The sequence below is a fragment of the Theropithecus gelada genome, chromosome 3 (genome assembly GCF_003255815.1).
Source record: "Theropithecus gelada isolate Dixy chromosome 3, Tgel_1.0, whole genome shotgun sequence".
Lineage (NCBI taxonomy): Eukaryota > Metazoa > Chordata > Mammalia > Primates > Cercopithecidae > Theropithecus > Theropithecus gelada.
Window position 1 is genome coordinate 141,804,331 of NC_037670.1, and position 19,370 is coordinate 141,823,700.

Below are 19,370 nucleotides of genomic sequence, written 5' to 3' on the forward strand. Positions count from 1 at the left end.
ATGAACCCAGTACCTCAGTTGATAATGCAGAAATCACCTATCTTCTGTGTCGCCCGCGCTGGGAGCTGGAGACTGGAGCTGTTCCTATTCGGCCATCTTTCTCCGCTCCCCCCTTTTCTTTAATAAAAAAGAATTATTTCCTTCCAAAATTACGCATGCTATTGTTAAACATTAGAGAATATAAAGAAACAAAAAAGAAAATATCTTTTTTGATATTTTCTTAATATTCTTCTGTTCCTAATAATGTTTATATTTTAGAAGCATCTCATGAAATGGGTAGATCAATTTTCTATTTAATGTTTGAATTCATTAGACATGAAGTTAGCAAATTAATTTCCATTAAGGTGCCTATATGGTTGTAAATCCTGGATCTCCAGAAGATTTTTCAGTATTGGTTTGTAGTCTTTTGTTTAGCAGCAAATAATTAGTTCTCCAGAGGTTCTGAAATTAATTGAGAGGAGAAGACAGCAGGAGCAAGTGAAAGGCAGAGCCAAGTTTATTGCTGTTTGGTTATTCCAGGTGTGTCTGCTTTGTCTCATGAAACACCTGGATGATCATTGGTTTCTAGTGGAAGAAATGCTGAAGTAAAAATCCTGACTGTGCATTTAAAAATTCTAGGTTTAATAAACTCAGAGTTTTTCAAAGGGAAGGGTGGCTGGAGTTTTGCACTAACTAATATTTCATAAAGTGTCTAAGTATATATGTCTGGGGTTTTTTTGTTTGTTTGTTTGTTTGTTTGTTTTGTATTTCTAAGACTGGCCTGAGGTGGGCGTGGAGAATTCCTTGATGGGACATAATTTTCATTCAACTTTATTGATTTAACCTCACAAAATAAAATATATCCTTAAGATGACTCTGTGGCCATTGTTGGGCAGCATAAGCATAATGGATTTTAATTATCATAATTTACCTTAAACCCAATTTCTATTTCAGGATATAAATAGAGGTTTATTCTAGTGAATCTTCCAGGAACTACTAAATGATACTAATAATTATGGATGGTGAACTTAAGTCTTTATATTACTGAATTTGTTTGGTTTGATGATGCTAGGCTATGGCATTCTTGCTAATCAAAACTATGTGTCATGGTGTAACATAACTTATTAAAATGGGCACAGATAACATAGGAAGCTTTTTATAAAAGCAGCTCACAAATTGTGTTATTTGAAATGAACTGGCCATTTATGGGAATGGTCACTGGGTTGTAGATATGGATCAAAAGAGTTATGTTTATATTTTGTAAAATACCTTGAGATTTATTTTTAAATTTCTTGAAAATGCCTTTTTTTGTATGGCATTGACAGTGAAATTCTGCTGATTTGTAAATATAGTATCATATTTTAATAATTTCAAACATATTGGAAATGCAGAATTTATTAATAGTGGGAGCACATTTTCCTTTTTACTAAATGTTCTACAGGTTCTTTTCTTTCCATCCACACACGGTGCCATTACCCTCATTCTAAGCCTTTCAAACATCTAGAAGTAAGTGATCTGCTGCACTTAGCTCTTTCCAGCTGAGCTGATTGTTAAATTTTCAGAAAATTTGTGAGCTAATTGTTAAACATGGCCATTATTAAAAATTAAATTATTTCAACTTATAATTAAATAAATTATATTAAAACAAAAGTATTAAAAACTCAAACATTGGCTGCCTAGGCGCAGTGGCTCACGCCTGTAATCCCAGCACTTTGGGAGACCAAGGCGGGTGGATCGCCTGAGGTCAGGGGTTCGAGACCAGCCTGACCAACATGGAGAAGCCCTGTCTCTACTAAAATTATAAAAAAATAGCCAGGTGTGGTGGTGCATGCCTGTAATCCCAGCTACTTGGGAGACTGAGGCAGCAGAATTCCTTGAACCCAGGAGGTGGAGGTTGTGGTGAGCCGAGATTGTGCCATTGCACTCCAGCTTGGGCAGTAAGAGTGAAACTCTGTCTCAAAAAAAAAAAAAAAGAGAAAAAAAAAGAAAAAGAAAAAAAGAAAAACCTCAGAGGTTATCACTTCCTAATTATTTTACATTTTACTAGTATCTATGCTATTAAGGTTATTTGCCTTCATTGTATTTGAAAGGTGGACTGTATTCTATTGTACTTTCATTGTACTATTCTAATATGCAACTGTGTATCCCTTCCCAACTCTGTGTTCAACGACTTTATATTTGGTTGCTTGAAAATGGTGATGATGAGCATATTTACATCATAGAAATTGGCAAATGCCATAAGTCAGTTTTTGTTTTTGTTTTCCGGAGAGGGGATTGTTAAATATTTGCCTGCATGCAACACCGCTACATGCAGTCTGCTATTTTTTGTTCTTCCTGCTTTCAGGCTCCTCTCCCAGCTGTCTGTCTAGCACAACCCAGCATACTAAATTTTCTTAAATAGGGAAAGCTGAACATGGTAAAAGAATGAATGAAGTCAGAAGAATGTGGAAAAATCTAGTCTTTGCCATTTAGTCCAGTTTAGCATCTCTAAGCTTCCATTTCTTTATCTGTAAAATTGGGCAATGATCCCTTTTTGTTCTACTCATTTAAGAAGATTTTCAGATGAAAACCACAACCTGCTCATGTTTATGAAGGCACTTTGGAAAGCGCTAAATACACAGTTTTTTATTAGTAGTAAACACTTACTTCACCTTTTCACTTCTTGACTTTAGTTTACAAGGACTCATAATCTAAATTATATCGTAAATTGCTGTCCCAGATTTTTTTACAGCCTAACTGCCACCTATATGTTCGACTTTCCTTCTGTTCTTTATGTTAGATACTGGGATGGTATGCACCAAGTGGGTGTGCCATCACTTTCTCAGACGATGCCCCCTGAAGACCCTGCATGATTATGGCACTCATTTTCCTTCTGTATTCAGACTGGCCTCAAGTATTTTCATTATTGCTCTCCAGGAAAAATTGCAAATGAATCAAACTGGGCAATGAAGACTAAACCTAATTATCGCTCTTTGTTAAAGACAGCTCTTGTTAAAATGCAGATATTGCAAATTAATGGAAAAAATATGCCATAGTAAACCATAATCACTCATTAATAGCTTAGTAAGGAATAAATGATGAAGTTACTTAACCTTAGAGCCCTAATTCAGTTAAGTTTTAATGAAGGACAAGTTGTAGAGATATCAGGAACCCAGGGCAGGCACCTACTAAAGAAGTTCCAGACCAAGGAAGTATAAAGAAGGACCTGGACCCTTAGGGTGGGAGCAATGAGGTTGGACATGAGGGCCACCTGCAAGGTTTTGCCCCAGAACAGTGTCAAAATGTTTGCATTTGGCATAGCCCTTTCTCTTTGTTCTGAATGGCTTTGCTAGAATATTTTTTCTTTTATGAATTTATCTTGCTTCTCAGATATTGCTACAGCACTCCCTTTTGATTTTTAGTGCTTTTGATACATTACCAAATAAGGTCTGAATGACACCAAATTTTAGAATTCTCCAGAGAAAAGAAAGATGCTGAGGGAAAAAGCATAGGTTTTGGACTCACTAAATCCCAGTTCAATTCCTTTCTTTAATAAATACACAAAATTTTACCTGAGAAAGCTGTCATGCTCTCAAATTTTATTTAGAAATTTCTCTTTGTACATGATTGATTTCACAATCCCTCTTCTGCCTCCTCTTCCACTTTCTTCTTTCTAGATTTTCCTATCTTTATGAAGATTATTCTGCCTTATCCTCAATAGTTAGAAACAATGCTTTTGAAAATCACTAGAGTATCCTGCATAGTGATTTCCCATGCCAACTTTACTCATTTCCATTATAAATTATTATTTATTGATGCCTAGAGGGCAGATGAGTGTAGCTGCTATGGAGTGACGAGACAAAACATAAGAAAGTTATGATCCTACCCTCAAGTAATGATTCAGACATGATAATTAAGTCAACAAATTGATAGAAACTAGTCACTAACTCTCTGGCTATAGTCAGTTCCTTCAACGAATAGCTCATTAGTGAGTATGCTGTGCTACAGTAACAAAATTATATAAGGCTTTTGATTAAGTTTTGATTAAGTGCCTGTCTTATTCAGAGTTCATTTTATATTTGAAATGGAAGAGGCTGGACTTCAGCAATTTGGTATAAACTGCTAGTATATGATTATTTGGGGGCAGTTTTTTTTTTTAAAGAATAATTTAAATATGGAATGTTTAGCAGTTTGCTTTTTTCCCCTGAGAAAAACCATACCATTATTCCCAATCCCTTTGACAAAGTGTCAGTCATGTTAGTTCAGAGATATTGATGTTTTATACAGGTGTACCCTGTAAGAGATGAAGCCTGATATTTACAGAAATTGACTTATTTTATTCTCATAATTACGTGTACATAATTTTTCACATGCCAGAAAATTTGAATGGTATCAGATTCTAAATCTGTATTGGAGACCAAATCAAGTGAATATCTCTTCCTCCTCTCTTTATTTTAGCTGGACCAGACCAATTTTGAGGAAAGGATACAGACAGCGCCTGGAATTGTCAGATATATACCAAATCCCTTCTGCTGATTCTGCTGACAATCTATCTGAAAAATTGGAAAGGTATATTCATGTACATTGTTTAGTTGAAGAGAAAAATTCATATTATTATTTAGAGAAAAGAAAGCAAGCATATTGAAACATATTGTAGGTTTAATTCTTATATTTAAAAATAGGAGCCATTACTGACTAATGCCTGCAATCCCAACTACTTGGGAGGACAAGATGAGAGGATTGCTTGAGACCAGGAGTTTGAGACCAGCCTGGGCAACACAGCAAGATCTTATCTCTACACAAAATAAAAAAGTTAGCTGGGAATGGTAGTGCATGCTTGTATTCCCAGCTACTCAGGAGGCTGAAGCAGGAGGATTACTTGAGCCCAGAAGTTTGAGGTGGTAGTGAGCTATGATTGTGCCACTGTACTCCTGCCTGGGTGACAGAACAAAACCCTCTCTCTCTCTAAAAAAAAAAAAAAAAAAAAAAAAAAAAGGAACGTCTCATTGACTGAAATCATTAAACAATAAAATTGTAAAAGAAAAATAATCAGTTTCCTGAGAAATGATTTTTTTTTTTTCCTGGAAAATTCGGTTTCAGATAATTTATCTCATTAGAGACCATGCGATGGATTTTGTGAAAACTAAAGTAACACCATTATGAAGTAAATTGTGTATATTTGCTTTCAAAAATCTTTATATTTGAATACAAATGTACTCCCTGGGAAGTCTTAAGCTAATGACTACTGGCTATCGAACAAATGTAAAGAATTGTATATTTTTGAGTACCTATTACATGCCAGGTAGAATATCTTCTCTCAGCCACTCTGAGTGGAAAGCATCATTATCCCCATTTTATAGAAAAGCAGACTGAGGCTCAGAGAGATGATATGCTTTGCCAGTTAATGAATGATAGAACCATGATTCCAGCTGAGGTCTGCATTGCCTTGCTCTCTAGGAATGGTAGTCCCCACCATAAAGAATTTCTCAATTTCCTTTCCAATCAAAAGGTTAGGGCCCTTTTGATTGCCAGTGACAGAAACCCAATTAACTAGCTTAAGTAAATAAAAAGGAGTGTATTGGCTCATGAAGCCCGAACTGTGTGAAGACCTAGGTAGAGAACTGGCCTTAGGAACTCAATGGGACCAAGGACTCAAATGCCACTTGGTGGCATTTGCCTTATGCTGGTTTTATTTTCTCAGACCGCACGGGCTTTCTACATAAAGTGGATCCTTGGTTAGAATTCTTCACTCCTATCTTTAAGGACCTTGAAAGAAGGAGCCCTTTGTCCTTGGCTAAATGTGAAAAACCCCAGAGACTCTTGAGTCACAATGCTTACCCCTTGGGCCACTGATAGTCTAGAATGAGCTAGGCTAAGTTGTGCCAATAGCACAGGCCTGATGCCAGATAAAAGGGAGAGTGAGTGGGGATAAAAGATAGGACATAGCTAATAAATTATTGCACCAAAGTAAAAACATTGAGTTGACTTGCAATTTGTTTCTTTTAATTAAATTCATTTCCTTTCTTTGGTATTTTGAAGGCAAAGTAAGATATTAAACTTTATTTTTATTGATTTTATTCAAAGAATTAAGCTAGTAGGAGTTGCAGATTCATACTTTTAAGATCAAGGGCCAGCTTCTATTAATGAACACTTGGTGTGTGCAAGTGCCATGAGGTAGGGATACTTTGTTTTGTTTTTTATTTTTTATTGGGTTTGATCTCTTTTGTTTATGATGTATCCCCAAGTGTCTAGAATACGACCTGGCATATGGTATATACTCAATAAGTATTTGTCGAATGAATCAATGATTGAAAGTGAAATGGCTAGCATTACACAGAAACCTGTAGCATTGCTGGAGAGATAAAATATAAAACATAATCCATTGCAGGTATATTGACAAGTTTAAAATAATATAATGGATATTGAATATCTAAGTTTTTGTTGTTGTTGTTGTTGTTGTTGAGACAGAGTCTCACTGTGTTGCCCAGGCTGGAGTACAATGGTGTGATTTCGGCTCACTGCAACCTCCACCTCCCAGGTTCAAGTGATTCTTCTGCCTCAGCCTCTTGAGTTGCTGGGTTTACAGGCACCTGCCACAACGCCTGGCTAATTTTTGTATGTTAGTAGAGGTGGGGTTTTGCCATGTTGGCCAGGCTGGTCTTGAACTCCTGACCTCAAGTGATCCACCCACCTCGGCCTCCCAAAATGCTGGGATTGTAGGTGTGAGACATGGTGCCTGGCTTTGAATATCTAAATTTTAATTGAATGGTGAGGAAATGATTAATCAGAGTAGGGCTGGGTTAACTGAAAAATATGTACTGCCGATACATTTGTATTTATGGCCAGATAGAGGACATGAATCTGAATTTGCAGAATTATCTGGCTTAACATTTTTTTCTCTTCAGTTTTCACTGTATCCCCCATGTTGATTCAATTTAAAAAATATACCTATTTTACTTCAATTCAACAATGCTGTGCCAGTACAAACCCATACGTTCTATTATTTTTGTTTTGTTTTTGTATCTCTTCACCCTGTTACTTCTTTTCTTATAAAATTGGTATTTGAAATTTATTGAAGTATTTTGGAAGAGTGACATACCATTTTTGGTACTTTGTACCTCTGCACCCTTGGGAAAGTGACCCTGGCTTCACATTTCATAACTGCCTTGTGACCATGGCCCTCAAGTGGTTGCCAGATGGCTGAAGAACATTAACCCATCTGGCTCCATTTTGTGACCATGGATTGAATCTTCTACATAACTGCAGTATGCAGATCACATATCCATTCCAAGATTGTAGTCAGGATATGAACTTTATAAGAATAAAACTTCTTCCCTTCTGATTTGGGCCTGGTATGTGGTGCTACTAGAACCACACCACCTACTCTTGGTGCTAACAATTTGTGGCACCAAGTTGTTCAAGTTTCATCCATTAAAGAAATTCCCCAACCTTGCCTTCTCCTCAGGTAACTACCCCATTCTCTTTTTTTTCCTTTCATAGCTAATATTCTCTGCTCTCCTGGTCTCTCTACTTTTCTTTCATTTATATCTCAGCTCCTGAAGTATGGTTTCCACCATGTTCCTAAAACTACATTGCCCAGGGTCACTAGAGACCTCTTATGAAATATAACGACACCTTTCTACATAACTTCGGTGTGGACCACTTTTTCACATTGAACCCATTTTGTTGGTTTATGTACACACCCCTTCCTTGGCTTTCCCATCTGATCCATTTCTCCTTTGATGGAGAAGGTGAGTCTGCTCCATATTTAGCTTCTTACTCTGAGTAACCAAATGTTATGGATGGGAGGTTAGCTCTGTTTGTGAGAGAAAGGTGGAGAAGAGTGTGGGGAGGTAAATAGATGGGAAAAGGTAATTAGGCTTTGTGGAAAGGCTCTCATTAGCGAGCTTCTGGGGGATGCTAAGATCCATGCTCACAGATTGCCAAGCTTGTCTTCAAATCTCAGCTGTATATTACTCCTTTATGCTTTTTGTTTATTTGTGTTGTTTGTTTTTGAGACAGTCTCGCTCTGTTGCCCAGGCTGGAGTGTAGTGGTGTGATCTCAGCTCACTGCAACCTCCACCTTCTGGGTTCAAGCAAATCTCCTCCCTCAGCCTCCCAAGTAGCTGGGACTACAGGCATGCACCACCATGCCTGGCTAATTTTTGTAGAGACAGGGTTTTACTATGTTGGCCAGGCTGGTCTTGAACTCCTGACCTCAAGGGATCTGCCCGCCTTGGCCTCCCAAAGTGTTGGGATTAGTGGCGTGAGCCACTGCCCCAGCCTATTACTCCTTTAGAGTGATTTAGAGCTAAGTTTATTTATGGTAACTTGATAGTAATGGGAATAACCATTGATGAAATGTAAAGCCTTTATGTAATTGTTTATGTAGTTCTTGCCTGTGGTTCATGAAATTTTTCATCTCTGTACAGTTTGAAAATTAAGATGATAATTTTTACAGATATTTTGTTCCTTTGTGAAGAGAAAAAAGGCTTTTATTAACAGAAATCAGTGGCAATAACTTAATAAATACAATCAACTGGTGTTCCTATAATATTTAAAAGAAAACAAAGTTTGCTAGATTTCAGCCAGTTTTCAGACTATTTAATGTCTATTCTTACTATAATAGAAAATATATAATTTGATCCTGTTCTCATTTTTCAAAGACTTTCACTCTAATAAATGATTTTAGTAGTTGAAAATGAAGTTTAATGATATTTTATGCCTCTACTTTTAAAAACAAAGTCTAACAGATTTTTCTCATGTTAAATCACAGAAAAAGCCACCTGACATTTTAACTTGTTTTTGATTTGTCAGTGAAATCTTGTAAAATCTGCCACAGTTCTAAACCGATAAAGATCAAGGTGTAAGGGAAAAATGTAGAATATTTATGTGTTTATTTTTTCTCCCTTGTTCTAAGCACAGCAATGACTATTTGTAAAAGCCTTACTTTATTTGTCCACCCTTTTCATTGTTCTTTAGAAGGCCAACACTTTTCTTTAACACATACAATGTGGCCTTTTCATGAAATCAATTCCCTGGACAGTGATACAAGGCAGAGCATTGAATTCTGCCAAATATCTGGCTGAGTGTTTGGTGCTGGAGGGTCTCCATGAGGTTTTGTCTCTATAAATCCTTGGGTTAATCTCCTTGGATATACTTGTGTGAATCAAACTATGTTAAGGGAAACAGGACAACTGAAATATTTGCACATGCAACTTATTGGTCCCACTTTTTATTCTTTTGCAGAGAATGGGATAGAGAGCTGGCTTCAAAGAAAAATCCCAAACTCATTAATGCCCTTCGGCGATGCTTTTTCTGGAGATTTATGTTCTATGGAATCTTGTTATATTTAGGGGTAAGAATCTCATTTGTACATTCATTATGTATCACATAACTATATTCATTTTTGTGATTATTAAAGGACTAGGAAATCTGGTTAATAGGTGTAAAAATATAAAGGATGAATCCAACTCCAAACACTAAGGAACCACCTAAAACTCTAGTGAGGATGAGTAAAAATCCTTTGGAACTAAAATGTCCTGGAACACAGGTGGCAATTTACACTCTCATTGGGCTCAGCAAAATAAATTGGTTGCTTAAAAATTATTTTCTGTTACGATTCCAAATCACATTATCTTACTGGTACATGAGGTTACTGGTGCCTTTATTTTGCTGTATTCAACAGGAGAATGTCAGGAGACAATGTCAGCAGAATCAGGTCAAATGCAGCTAATTATACATATGAATGTTTGTAATATTTTGAAGTCATCTGCATGCTGAATTGTTTCAAAGAAAAATACTAAAAATTTAAAGTATAGCAGCAAATTTCTCTTGCAATTTATTTTCTTAATATCTTACATCTGATCAGTGTGAAGAGCTGCACATCTGAAAATCCAGGCTTTGTGGTGTTTAAGTGCCTTGTATGTTCCCCAGCTGCTGTCCAATGTGACTCTGATTTATTATTTTCTACATCATGAAAGCATTATTTGAATCCTTGGTTGTAACCTATAAAAGGCGAAAGGTTCAAGACTTGTTTAATCTTCTTGTTAAGGCTGTGTACAATATTTGCTTTGGGGTGTTTACTTACCATATGAATTGCTTTGTGTTTATATTGGTCTTTATGCCTCAGGGAGTTAAGCAGTGCTACAGTGTCTCCCAAAGAATGCCATTTGTGTTACATTGCTTAAAAAGTTTCAGTTCATATACCTCCATGAAAAATGCACTTAAAACTTACCTTAACAAAAATAACTACACTTAGGTCCAGAATGTTCTCTAATGCTCTTGAGAATTTCCTAGAATAAATTTTTCTGACTTTTGAAATAATAGATCCATAATATATATTCTTATGGAAATCTGAAATCATGTGGGAAATTGGGGATAAAAAATATTTTATTAGCAAATTTAAATGAGGTAGATGGAGAATTAAATGTCTTTTAAGTTACCTTTGAGATGATTTTTCTCAATCACAGCACCACCCAGAGCTTTGAGAAACAATTTTATTCACAGCTTCTGATTCTATTTGATGTAATTTTTAGAAAATAAGTTTTGCTGGTTGTTTTGAATCAGGGTATGGAGTACAGTTCACTCTGATCCTATCATATACATCATGTAAGTATTTAAGATTTTCAATAAATGATTGTTGGATTGAAGTGAATGATATTTCAAGTAATTGTTATGTCATCGCCAAGATTTCAGTGAAACTCAAAATTTCTCCCTGTCGTGTTCTCCACTGCATGCTGCTTCTATCGATTAACATAAGCACTACTGAGTAGAAGCTAGAAGAGGGGTCTAATTAGAAGGCCCCTTTCTATTCTCTGCTTGGCTTGTAAAATAATTTATTTCTCTAGATCCCACCAACATAGTTTCATGTGAGCAAAAACCTAAATGTCAAAGTTTGTATGACACATGGACATGTCTATAGAATTTTTTTGGTCTGGTGTATGCCAAAAAATAAACATGATATAGAACAGTTTATATTTATTGAGTACCTCATCGGTTCCAGTTCAATATGAAGCTCTTTATGCAGATTATTTTATTTAATTTTCCTAGTAACTCCATGGAGCAAAAATTATCTCTAATTTATATAATAGGAAGTTGAGCATAAGGGAAATTAAGTAACTTTCCTAAACTTACATATATGGCAAATTTGAGAAATATCTGTTTCTTTAGCTCCAAAGCCTTTGACCCTTTCACCATATTAGATTTTGATTGCTATTAATATATGATTATAATTATAATGCTTGTACTTAGGTACTCAACAGAATGGTGACTCTAGTAACCAGCCTTGGTTCTGCTGAGCTTCCCTGCATCTTCTCAGGAGACACAGGCTACAGAGCTTGAAGGCTGAGGATTCTTCCAGGGTCACTTCAGGGGCAAATCTGAAGAAAGTTCACAACAGGTAGCAGGGCAGGAATCAATGAGATCTTCTCAGTTAGTTATACCCGGAGGAGGAACTGTATGAAATCCACCCAAGAACCAGTCATGCTAAGTGCCAAACCTATAGACAAAAATAAGGGATAGGAGAATGAAGTAGGTATGGAGAAAGATGAAATTGTTCTTAAACTTCTCAAGATTAAAAATATCCCAGCAAAGGAGATCTTAAAAGCCCTTCATGGTGTATTAGTTGTCCATGCACGGGGGTGAGTGGAGAGGTACTCCTGAGCCCAAGGCTACAGCTCTGGAACTAGCAGCACGTTTGAAGGGGAAAGCGTGTTTCCACCATCTCAGCTCCTACTGATAACCAATGGAATGTTGGTGAGTGAAGGATCCAGGGGAAAGAAGCAGCTGAAATGTGTATAGTGAGAAGGCAGAGAGAATAATATTTATATTGGGAATGGCACGAGTGTGATGAGGCTGCAGGTTTTTCACCCTTGTCATGGAGAAAAAGCCACGCTGACACCATGCAGTTTTAAATAGTGAAAAATTTGCAAATTGTTAGGTCTTAAATAATTTAGATAGCCATAGTGGCCATTTAGATTAGTGCAGTTTTTTTTCAGGGTATCTGATCTCTTGATTTAATTCTTTTCATCTCCTATAAAAATAAAAGAGGGGGAGAAAATTTAGCCATTATAGTATTTCTGTACATTTTCTCCATCCTTTTACATAACTTACACCAGTACCTTCCTATTTATAGTATTCTTTGTGGGTATTTCTTCTTTTCTTTCACTGAGCAAGGATAAATGAGCCAGGGATTCTTGAAACTGCTATAACACTTCTCTTAGAACTAGATGGTCATACTTTAAGAATGTCTACACATTCTTAGTCCCTCTAAACAATGACAGTTGTGGCATAAAAATATTTGGTTGGTTTCAGGACTGATAGAGAAAAGTACTATAAAATTTGCTGTTAACTGTGAAAGGTTAAAAAAAAGGAAATGCCATCATGAAGGAGCTAATCTTTCTGAAGTACTGCTGTAATTTTAAATATGATTAGCTATGACTTCTCACCATTAACTATGCAGTTGTTTTTTCTTCATCTGACTTAGCAGCCAGATAGATGCAACATTGTCTTTAACATTTAAGACTCCCAGCAAGGCCGGGCACGGTGGCTCACCTGTGTAATCCCAGCACTTTGGGATCCTGAGGCAGGCAAATCACAAGGTCAGGAGTTTGAGATCAGACTGGCCAATATGGTGAAACCCCATCTATACTAAAAATACAAAAATTAGCCAGGCATGGTGGTGGGCACCAGCTACTTGGGAGGCTGAGGCAGGAGAATAGCTTGAACCTGCGAGGTGGAGGCGGAGGTTGCAGTGAGCTGAGATCACGCCACTGCACTCCAGCCTGGGCGACAGAGCGAGACTCCATCTCAAAAAGAATAAATAAATAAATAAATAAAAGACTCCTAGCATGGAAGAGAAACTGGCCGCTGAAATCCTGAATGTGAGAGTTAATCAAGGATGGTCTGAGGGAAGTCAAGTAGAGGGAGCTCTGTAAGCAGATTGCTGAGAGAATATGATTATCACAAGGCATTTATGATGATAAGAAATTCACAAGCGTTCATTCAAAAATATTCTTGATTCCTAGGTAACTCTGGGCATGTTTCTACCAACAAATTGAGGCATATGTCAGTGCAGCCTAGGTCAGACTGCCTTTTTTCATGAAACCTCACAAAATTAAAGGACGTAAAGGAGAAGTCCTGGTACTCATGTTGCAGACTACAGTCTATATGGCAAAGGAGGATCTCTGTCCCTTATGTTTGGATAAAAACATTGGGTAGGCATTTGAATACAAGCTTACTGCTAATGTGAGGGCCAAGGTCTTTGGCCCCCTAAAGGTTTGCTGAAAAATTACTGACAGGAGGCAGATTGATAAGAGGAAAGGCACACAAATGTATTTGATGTGTATACATGGGAGCCTTCAGGATGAAGACCCACCCTCACAATGCAGTATGGAACCTTGTATACCATCTTGAGGTTACAGAAAGAATGGGGGCTTGAATATTTGTAAAACAGGTTTCAGTGGCAAGACAGGTTATGAGAGGGAGAAAGGAAGAGGCTTGGGTAGCAAAGGGGGTCTTGTTTTATAGATAAATCTTTGGCAGCCCACAGAGAAAATAGATGGTAAATGTTTCTTTTCAAACCTTGGCAGGTGTCAGACTCTCAGTTAATCTCTCCTAGATTTAAAAAAAAAAAAAAAAAAAGGAAAGGGAGAGCCTGGCTGCACTAACACGTTTTCTACAGATGCAAATTTCTCCCACAAAATACAGCTTTGCAGAACCACTTCTATCCACTGGGCCTCTGGCAACCATTTCAAAATATGTGAATGAAATATATGTGGGGGTAAACTATTTTTATTTACTTCACTAAAGAAGGGATGGTGTTCTTTCGGGAATTCTGTGCATAGAGAGCCTGTGGCTTAGGCACTTTGATTTATGTATGTTTCTTCCCGTGATTGGCTACCTAGGGGACTGCTATCTCCAGCAAATCTTCTAAATGTCTGCCATGTAGAATTCCTTTCTTATCTTTCTGTCTCACCCTCTTATCTAGCTGCTTCTCTAATCCCAGAGTGACAGTGTACTCCCCACAATCTCCTATGTCCTGAATATTTTACCCCATCCTAAACTCCATCTCTAAGACAGCTGCATTTTCTCGTGCTACCTACTGCATTGTACATCTTCCCCTTAGTTCCCATGATGCAACTCTGCCCTACCCCAGAAAATGTAATTTAATTGGTCTGGTATAAAACCTGGGACACTATCATTCTTGAAATGTTCCCCAAGCGATTCTATTATACTGCCAAGGTTGAGAACTACTTGTAGCAGGCATCAGCATGGTCACTTAATGATTTGACTTTTGCTAGATCTAAGGTGAGGAAATTGGAGAGTGGTATCCATAGAAAGAACTGTTTAGTTTAATTTTTTTAAAATTTCTTCTTCTAAAAAAAATCCAACAACAAGATACACGTACAGAACATGCAGGTTTATTACATAGGTATACATGTGCCATGGTAGTTTGTTACACCTATTGACCTGTCTTCTAAGTTCCCTCCCCCACTCCTTACTTCCCAACAGGCCCTGGTGTATGTTGTTCCCCTCTCTGTGTCCACCTGTTCTCAATGTTCAACTCCCTTTTATGAGAGAGAACACATGGTGTTTGGTTTTCTGTTCCTGTGTTAGTTTGCTGAGGATGATGGTTTCCAGCTTCATTCATGTCCCTGCAGAGGACATGATCTCATTCTTTCTTATGGCTGCATAGTATTCCATGGTGTATATGTGCCACATTTTCTTTATCCAGTCTATCATTGGTGGACATTTGGGTTGGTTCCAGGTCTTTGCTATTGGAAACAGTGGTGCAATAAACATACATGTGCATGTGTCTTTATAGTCGAATGATTAATAATCCTTTGGGTATATACCCAGTAATGGGATTGCTGGGTCAAATGATATTTCTAGTTCTAGATCCTTGAGGAATCGCCACACTGTCTTCCACAATGGTTGAACTAATTTACACTCCCACCAACAGTGTAAAAGCGTTCCTATTTCTCCACAGCCTCTCCAGCATCTGTTGTTTCCTGACTTTTTAATGATCACCATTCTAACTGGCGTGAGATGGTATCTCATTGTGGTTTTGATTTGCATTTCTCTAATGACTAGTGATGATGAGCTTATTTTCATATGTTTGTTGGCCGCGTAAATGTCTTCTTTTGAGAAGTGTCTGTTCATATCCTTTGCCCAGTTTTTGATGGGGTTGTTTGTTTTTTTCCTGTAAATTTGTTTAAGTTCCTTGTAGATTCTGGATATTAGCCCTTTGTCAAGTGGATAGATTGCGAACATCTTCTCCCATTCTGTAGGTTGCCTGTTCGCTCTGATGATAGTTTCTTTTGCTGGATAGAACATGTTTTACAGAGTTGTGAGAATTAAATGCATTAAGCCCATAGAATAGATTCTGGTACATAGCAAGTGCTCTCTCTCTCTCTACATGTAGAGCTCTGTATACAGTTGCTGCAAAAGTAATTGCGGTTTTCACCATTGAAAGTAATGGCAAAGAGCATAATTACCTTTGTACCAATTTAAATATATGAAAGGAATATATATGTAAAACCTATGTATATGTCACATGTATGTCTCTAGCCTATCATTATAATATATAATATAATTATATATAACATATGTGTTATATATAATATAGTAATATTTATTCCAAATAAATATATACTATAAATAATATAATAATTTATATTATATTATAATATATAATAGACTATATTATATTATATTATTAAAATATATGCATATATACATATGTATATATATGCCTTTCATAGACTTAAATATATGACAGCAATAATAGGTTAGCATATATATATGTTTGCTATTTTGTTTTGTTTTGTTTTGTTTTGTTTTCTGCCTTTCAGTTTTAGAGACAGGGTCTCATCATGTTGCCCAGGCTGGTCTCCAACTCCTGTGCTCAAGTGATCCTCCCTGCTTTGGCCCCTCAAAGTGCTGGGATTTCAGACATGAGACACTGCACCTAGTCCAGTCCCTATATTTTTAAATAGACTCTACCTAAGTGCACAAATACTTGTTATTTACATTGAGTTATTTCTGTATATATGCTATAAGCAAATCTTGAAGCACCAGTTTGATTTTTATAAGGCACAGGAATATATTTTGCTAATGCTTTAAAATGACGGCAGATTCTAGTATTACTTTAGAAATTAAAATTAGGCCGGGCGCGGTGGCTCAAGCCTGTAATCCCAGCACTTTGGGAGGCCGAGACAGGTGGATCACGAGGTCAGAAGATCGAGACCATCCTGTCTAACACGGTGAAATCCCGTCTCTACTAAAAAAAAAAAAATACAAAAAACTAGCCGGGCGAGGTGGCGGGCGCCTGTAGTCCCAGCTACTCGGGAGGCTGAACCAGGATAATGGCGTAAACCCAGGAGGCGGAGCTTGCAGTGAGCTGAGATCACGCCACTGCACTCCAGCCTGGGCGACAGAGCGAGACTCCGTCTCAAAAAAAAAAAAAGAAGTTAAAATTAATATTTTAACACATCTTTCATTATTGTATTATCTGAACCAAACCTATTATTGCTGCTATTGCAGCAAATCCAGGAGGTTTTTCTTATAAAATATGGAGAATATAGCTTAGATTTCTAGTGAAGATGTTACTAGCAATAATTAGTAAAATCAGTAAGCACTAAAAGGAAAATACCAAAACCAAAACATTTTGAATTAGTCATTAAATCTAAAAGAAAGATAGATTTATGTTTTGAGATTCTGTTCTAGGTGTGGTATATGTGTATTTTTGCAAAAACCATAAACAATTGTGGCAAAATGAAGGAAATATTTAAAAATAAACCTCTTAAACAATTCTTCAATGGATTAAGCATGAATATGTTTTTATTTTCTTTGATGAATATGGAAAAATTCTTTTCCTTAGCAATTTGTATGAAGCCAAAAACTATTGTCCGACTCTGCTGTATCAAAATAAACAAAAAATTGACACTCACTTTACCCTGCCAAAAGCAAAATCTTAAACTTTTGCTTTAGTATATAAGCCAGCATTCACTGTATCCTGTAAGTTCTGAGTGTAGGTGTGTTTGCTTTCTTCCATTTTTTTGTACGCATGTTTTCTTTTTATTTATTATTGTAAGTTATGTGAAATTTTTATCCAAATTTTTATTTTTTTCTGATTAACAATCAGAATAATCAGATAATTACTGATAAATTTGATGTTCATCCTTCCAACTTTTTCCCATGGAAATTTATACTTAATAAAGGGGAGAGGTCATCATTACATAATGTCCTTTTAATATGCTTCTCCCTTTAATGTGTTGTGAATGCCTTTCTGGGTCATTAGATGTTTTTCTACCTAATTACTTTCATGAATCATATGGCTGTACCACGATTTATTTAATCAATTCCTCATCATTGAATATTTAAATTGCCTCAATTTTTTACTACTATAAAAACATCCTTCAGTACACACCCCTTTAAAAGCTGACTCTTAGAAGGTGTTCTTGACTCTCTACGTAAATGTACAAATACAAATAAATTGCTTTCCAGAAAAGGTGTACTACTAATTTACTTTCCTGATACTAACTATGAAAATTCAGTCCTAACAATAGGTATTTTAAAAAATGTTTTTAAAATGCTAAGTGAAAAAGAGCATATTGTTATTTTCATTTGCATTACTTTTGGTTCCTAGTGAGTTTAATATTTTTGTATATTAATTATGCATTTATATTTCTTCTTTTGTGTGTGAATTGCCTTTCATGTTCTTTGTGTGTTTTTATTTTGGTGTATTTGTCTCTTTCTTGATACATGACTGAATATTTTCCCTAGCCTGTCAATTGCCTTGGATTTTGAATTTTGTTTCTAGTGAGTTTTATTTTGTTTTGTTTTAACAATTAAAAGCTTTAATTTTTGAAAAATTTGCTGGCAAATCTATATATCTTCTTTGTTTTCTGCTTTGGCATTATTCTTTTATAAAGACCCATGCCACCCAAATGTTATGTAAGCATGCAGCTATGTTTTTATTATTTCATCTTTTATATTTAACTATGTGTTCTATTTGGAATTCATTGTGATGCATGTATGAGGTAGAAATCTAATTACAAAAAGATGAGTATCCAGTTCATCCATCATTTATTGCATGATCTCTTTCTCCATTGAATTAAAATGCTGTATTTTATAATATATTAAAGTATTACATGTGCTTGGACATGTTCCTGGACTTGCCAGATAAATGAGTCTCTTTCTTTGTCTTGTCACATATTATTATGGCTTTATGTTTTCATATCCAGTAATGTAAACTCTCTGACACATTATTCTTATTCCTCAAATGTTTTTGATGAATTCTCTTCCAAATGAAATTTATAATCATTGTATTCATTGATTCAGCAAATATTTGTTGAGTGGATATTCTGTGCTTGGTATTGTGCATGGTGTTAGGATTGCTGCCAAAATTGAGACTGACAGTCCCTACCCTTATGGTGCCAAAAATTCACTTCCAAAAAATCTTTAAATTTTGATGAAGATTGCACTAATCTTATAAAATAACTTGGAGGGGAATGCAATCTTTGCAATATTAAGTTCTTCATTTTAGAAAGTTTTAAGTCTCTCCATTTATTTGAGACTTTTAAAATATGTCCCAATAGGCCGGGCGCGGTGGCTCAAGCCTGTAATCCCAGCACCTTGGGAGGCCGAGGCGGGTGGATCACGAGGTCAGGATATCGAGACCATCCTGGCCAACATGGTGAAATCCCGTCTCTACTAAAAAAAATACAAAAAACTAGCCAGGCGTGGTGGTGGGCGCCTGTAGTCCCAGCTACTCGGAGGCTGAGGCGGGAGAATGGCGTGAACCCGGGAGGCGGAGCTTGCAGTGAGCCGAGATCGCACCACTGCACTCCAGCCTGGGCGACGCAGCGAGACTCCGTCTCAAACAGAACAAAACAAAAACAAAAAAAAGTCCCAATAATGTTTTGTGAGTTGTATATTTTAAGATATACATCTTATTGCTATTACAATGTATCTTTTGTTATATTGTTACTATGAATGGGATGCTCATTTAATTAGTTGTCATGTTTGGTATATAGAAATCGATGTTCTTAACATAGTTCTTTTTTAAACCTCTATCTTTTAAACTCTTGATTCATTTCCATTTGTTACACAATCATATTCTATGCTGATGATACTTTTTCTTCTTCTTTCCAATATTCGTACCTCAATCATTTTTCTTGTTGAGTTGTATTAGCTAGAAATTCTAGAAAAATGTTAAATGGTAGTAATAGCTACTATTCCGTTTTTTCCTGATTCTAAATGTAATGCATCTAGACTTTTATTAATTATGGCATTGATTGTTATTTTGAGGAAGAAATCCTTTTTCAGGTTAATAATATATCTTTATATTCAAGTTTATTAAGAACATTTATCAGAAACAGATACTGAAATTTTATCAGATTCCT

At 36.3% G+C, this 19,370-nt stretch overlaps 1 protein-coding gene across 1 annotated transcript in view; it reads left to right on the forward strand.

Annotated features, from left to right (window-relative positions):
* Positions 1-19,370, forward strand: part of CFTR (cystic fibrosis transmembrane conductance regulator) — a 180,560-nt gene that overhangs the window by 24,236 nt on the left and 136,954 nt on the right. Inside the window, exons 2-3 of the mRNA XM_025379291.1 lie at positions 4,417-4,527; positions 9,208-9,316. Coding sequence (XP_025235076.1) covers positions 4,417-4,527; positions 9,208-9,316 — 220 coding nt within the window. The remainder of the gene's footprint in view (positions 1-4,416; positions 4,528-9,207; positions 9,317-19,370) is intronic.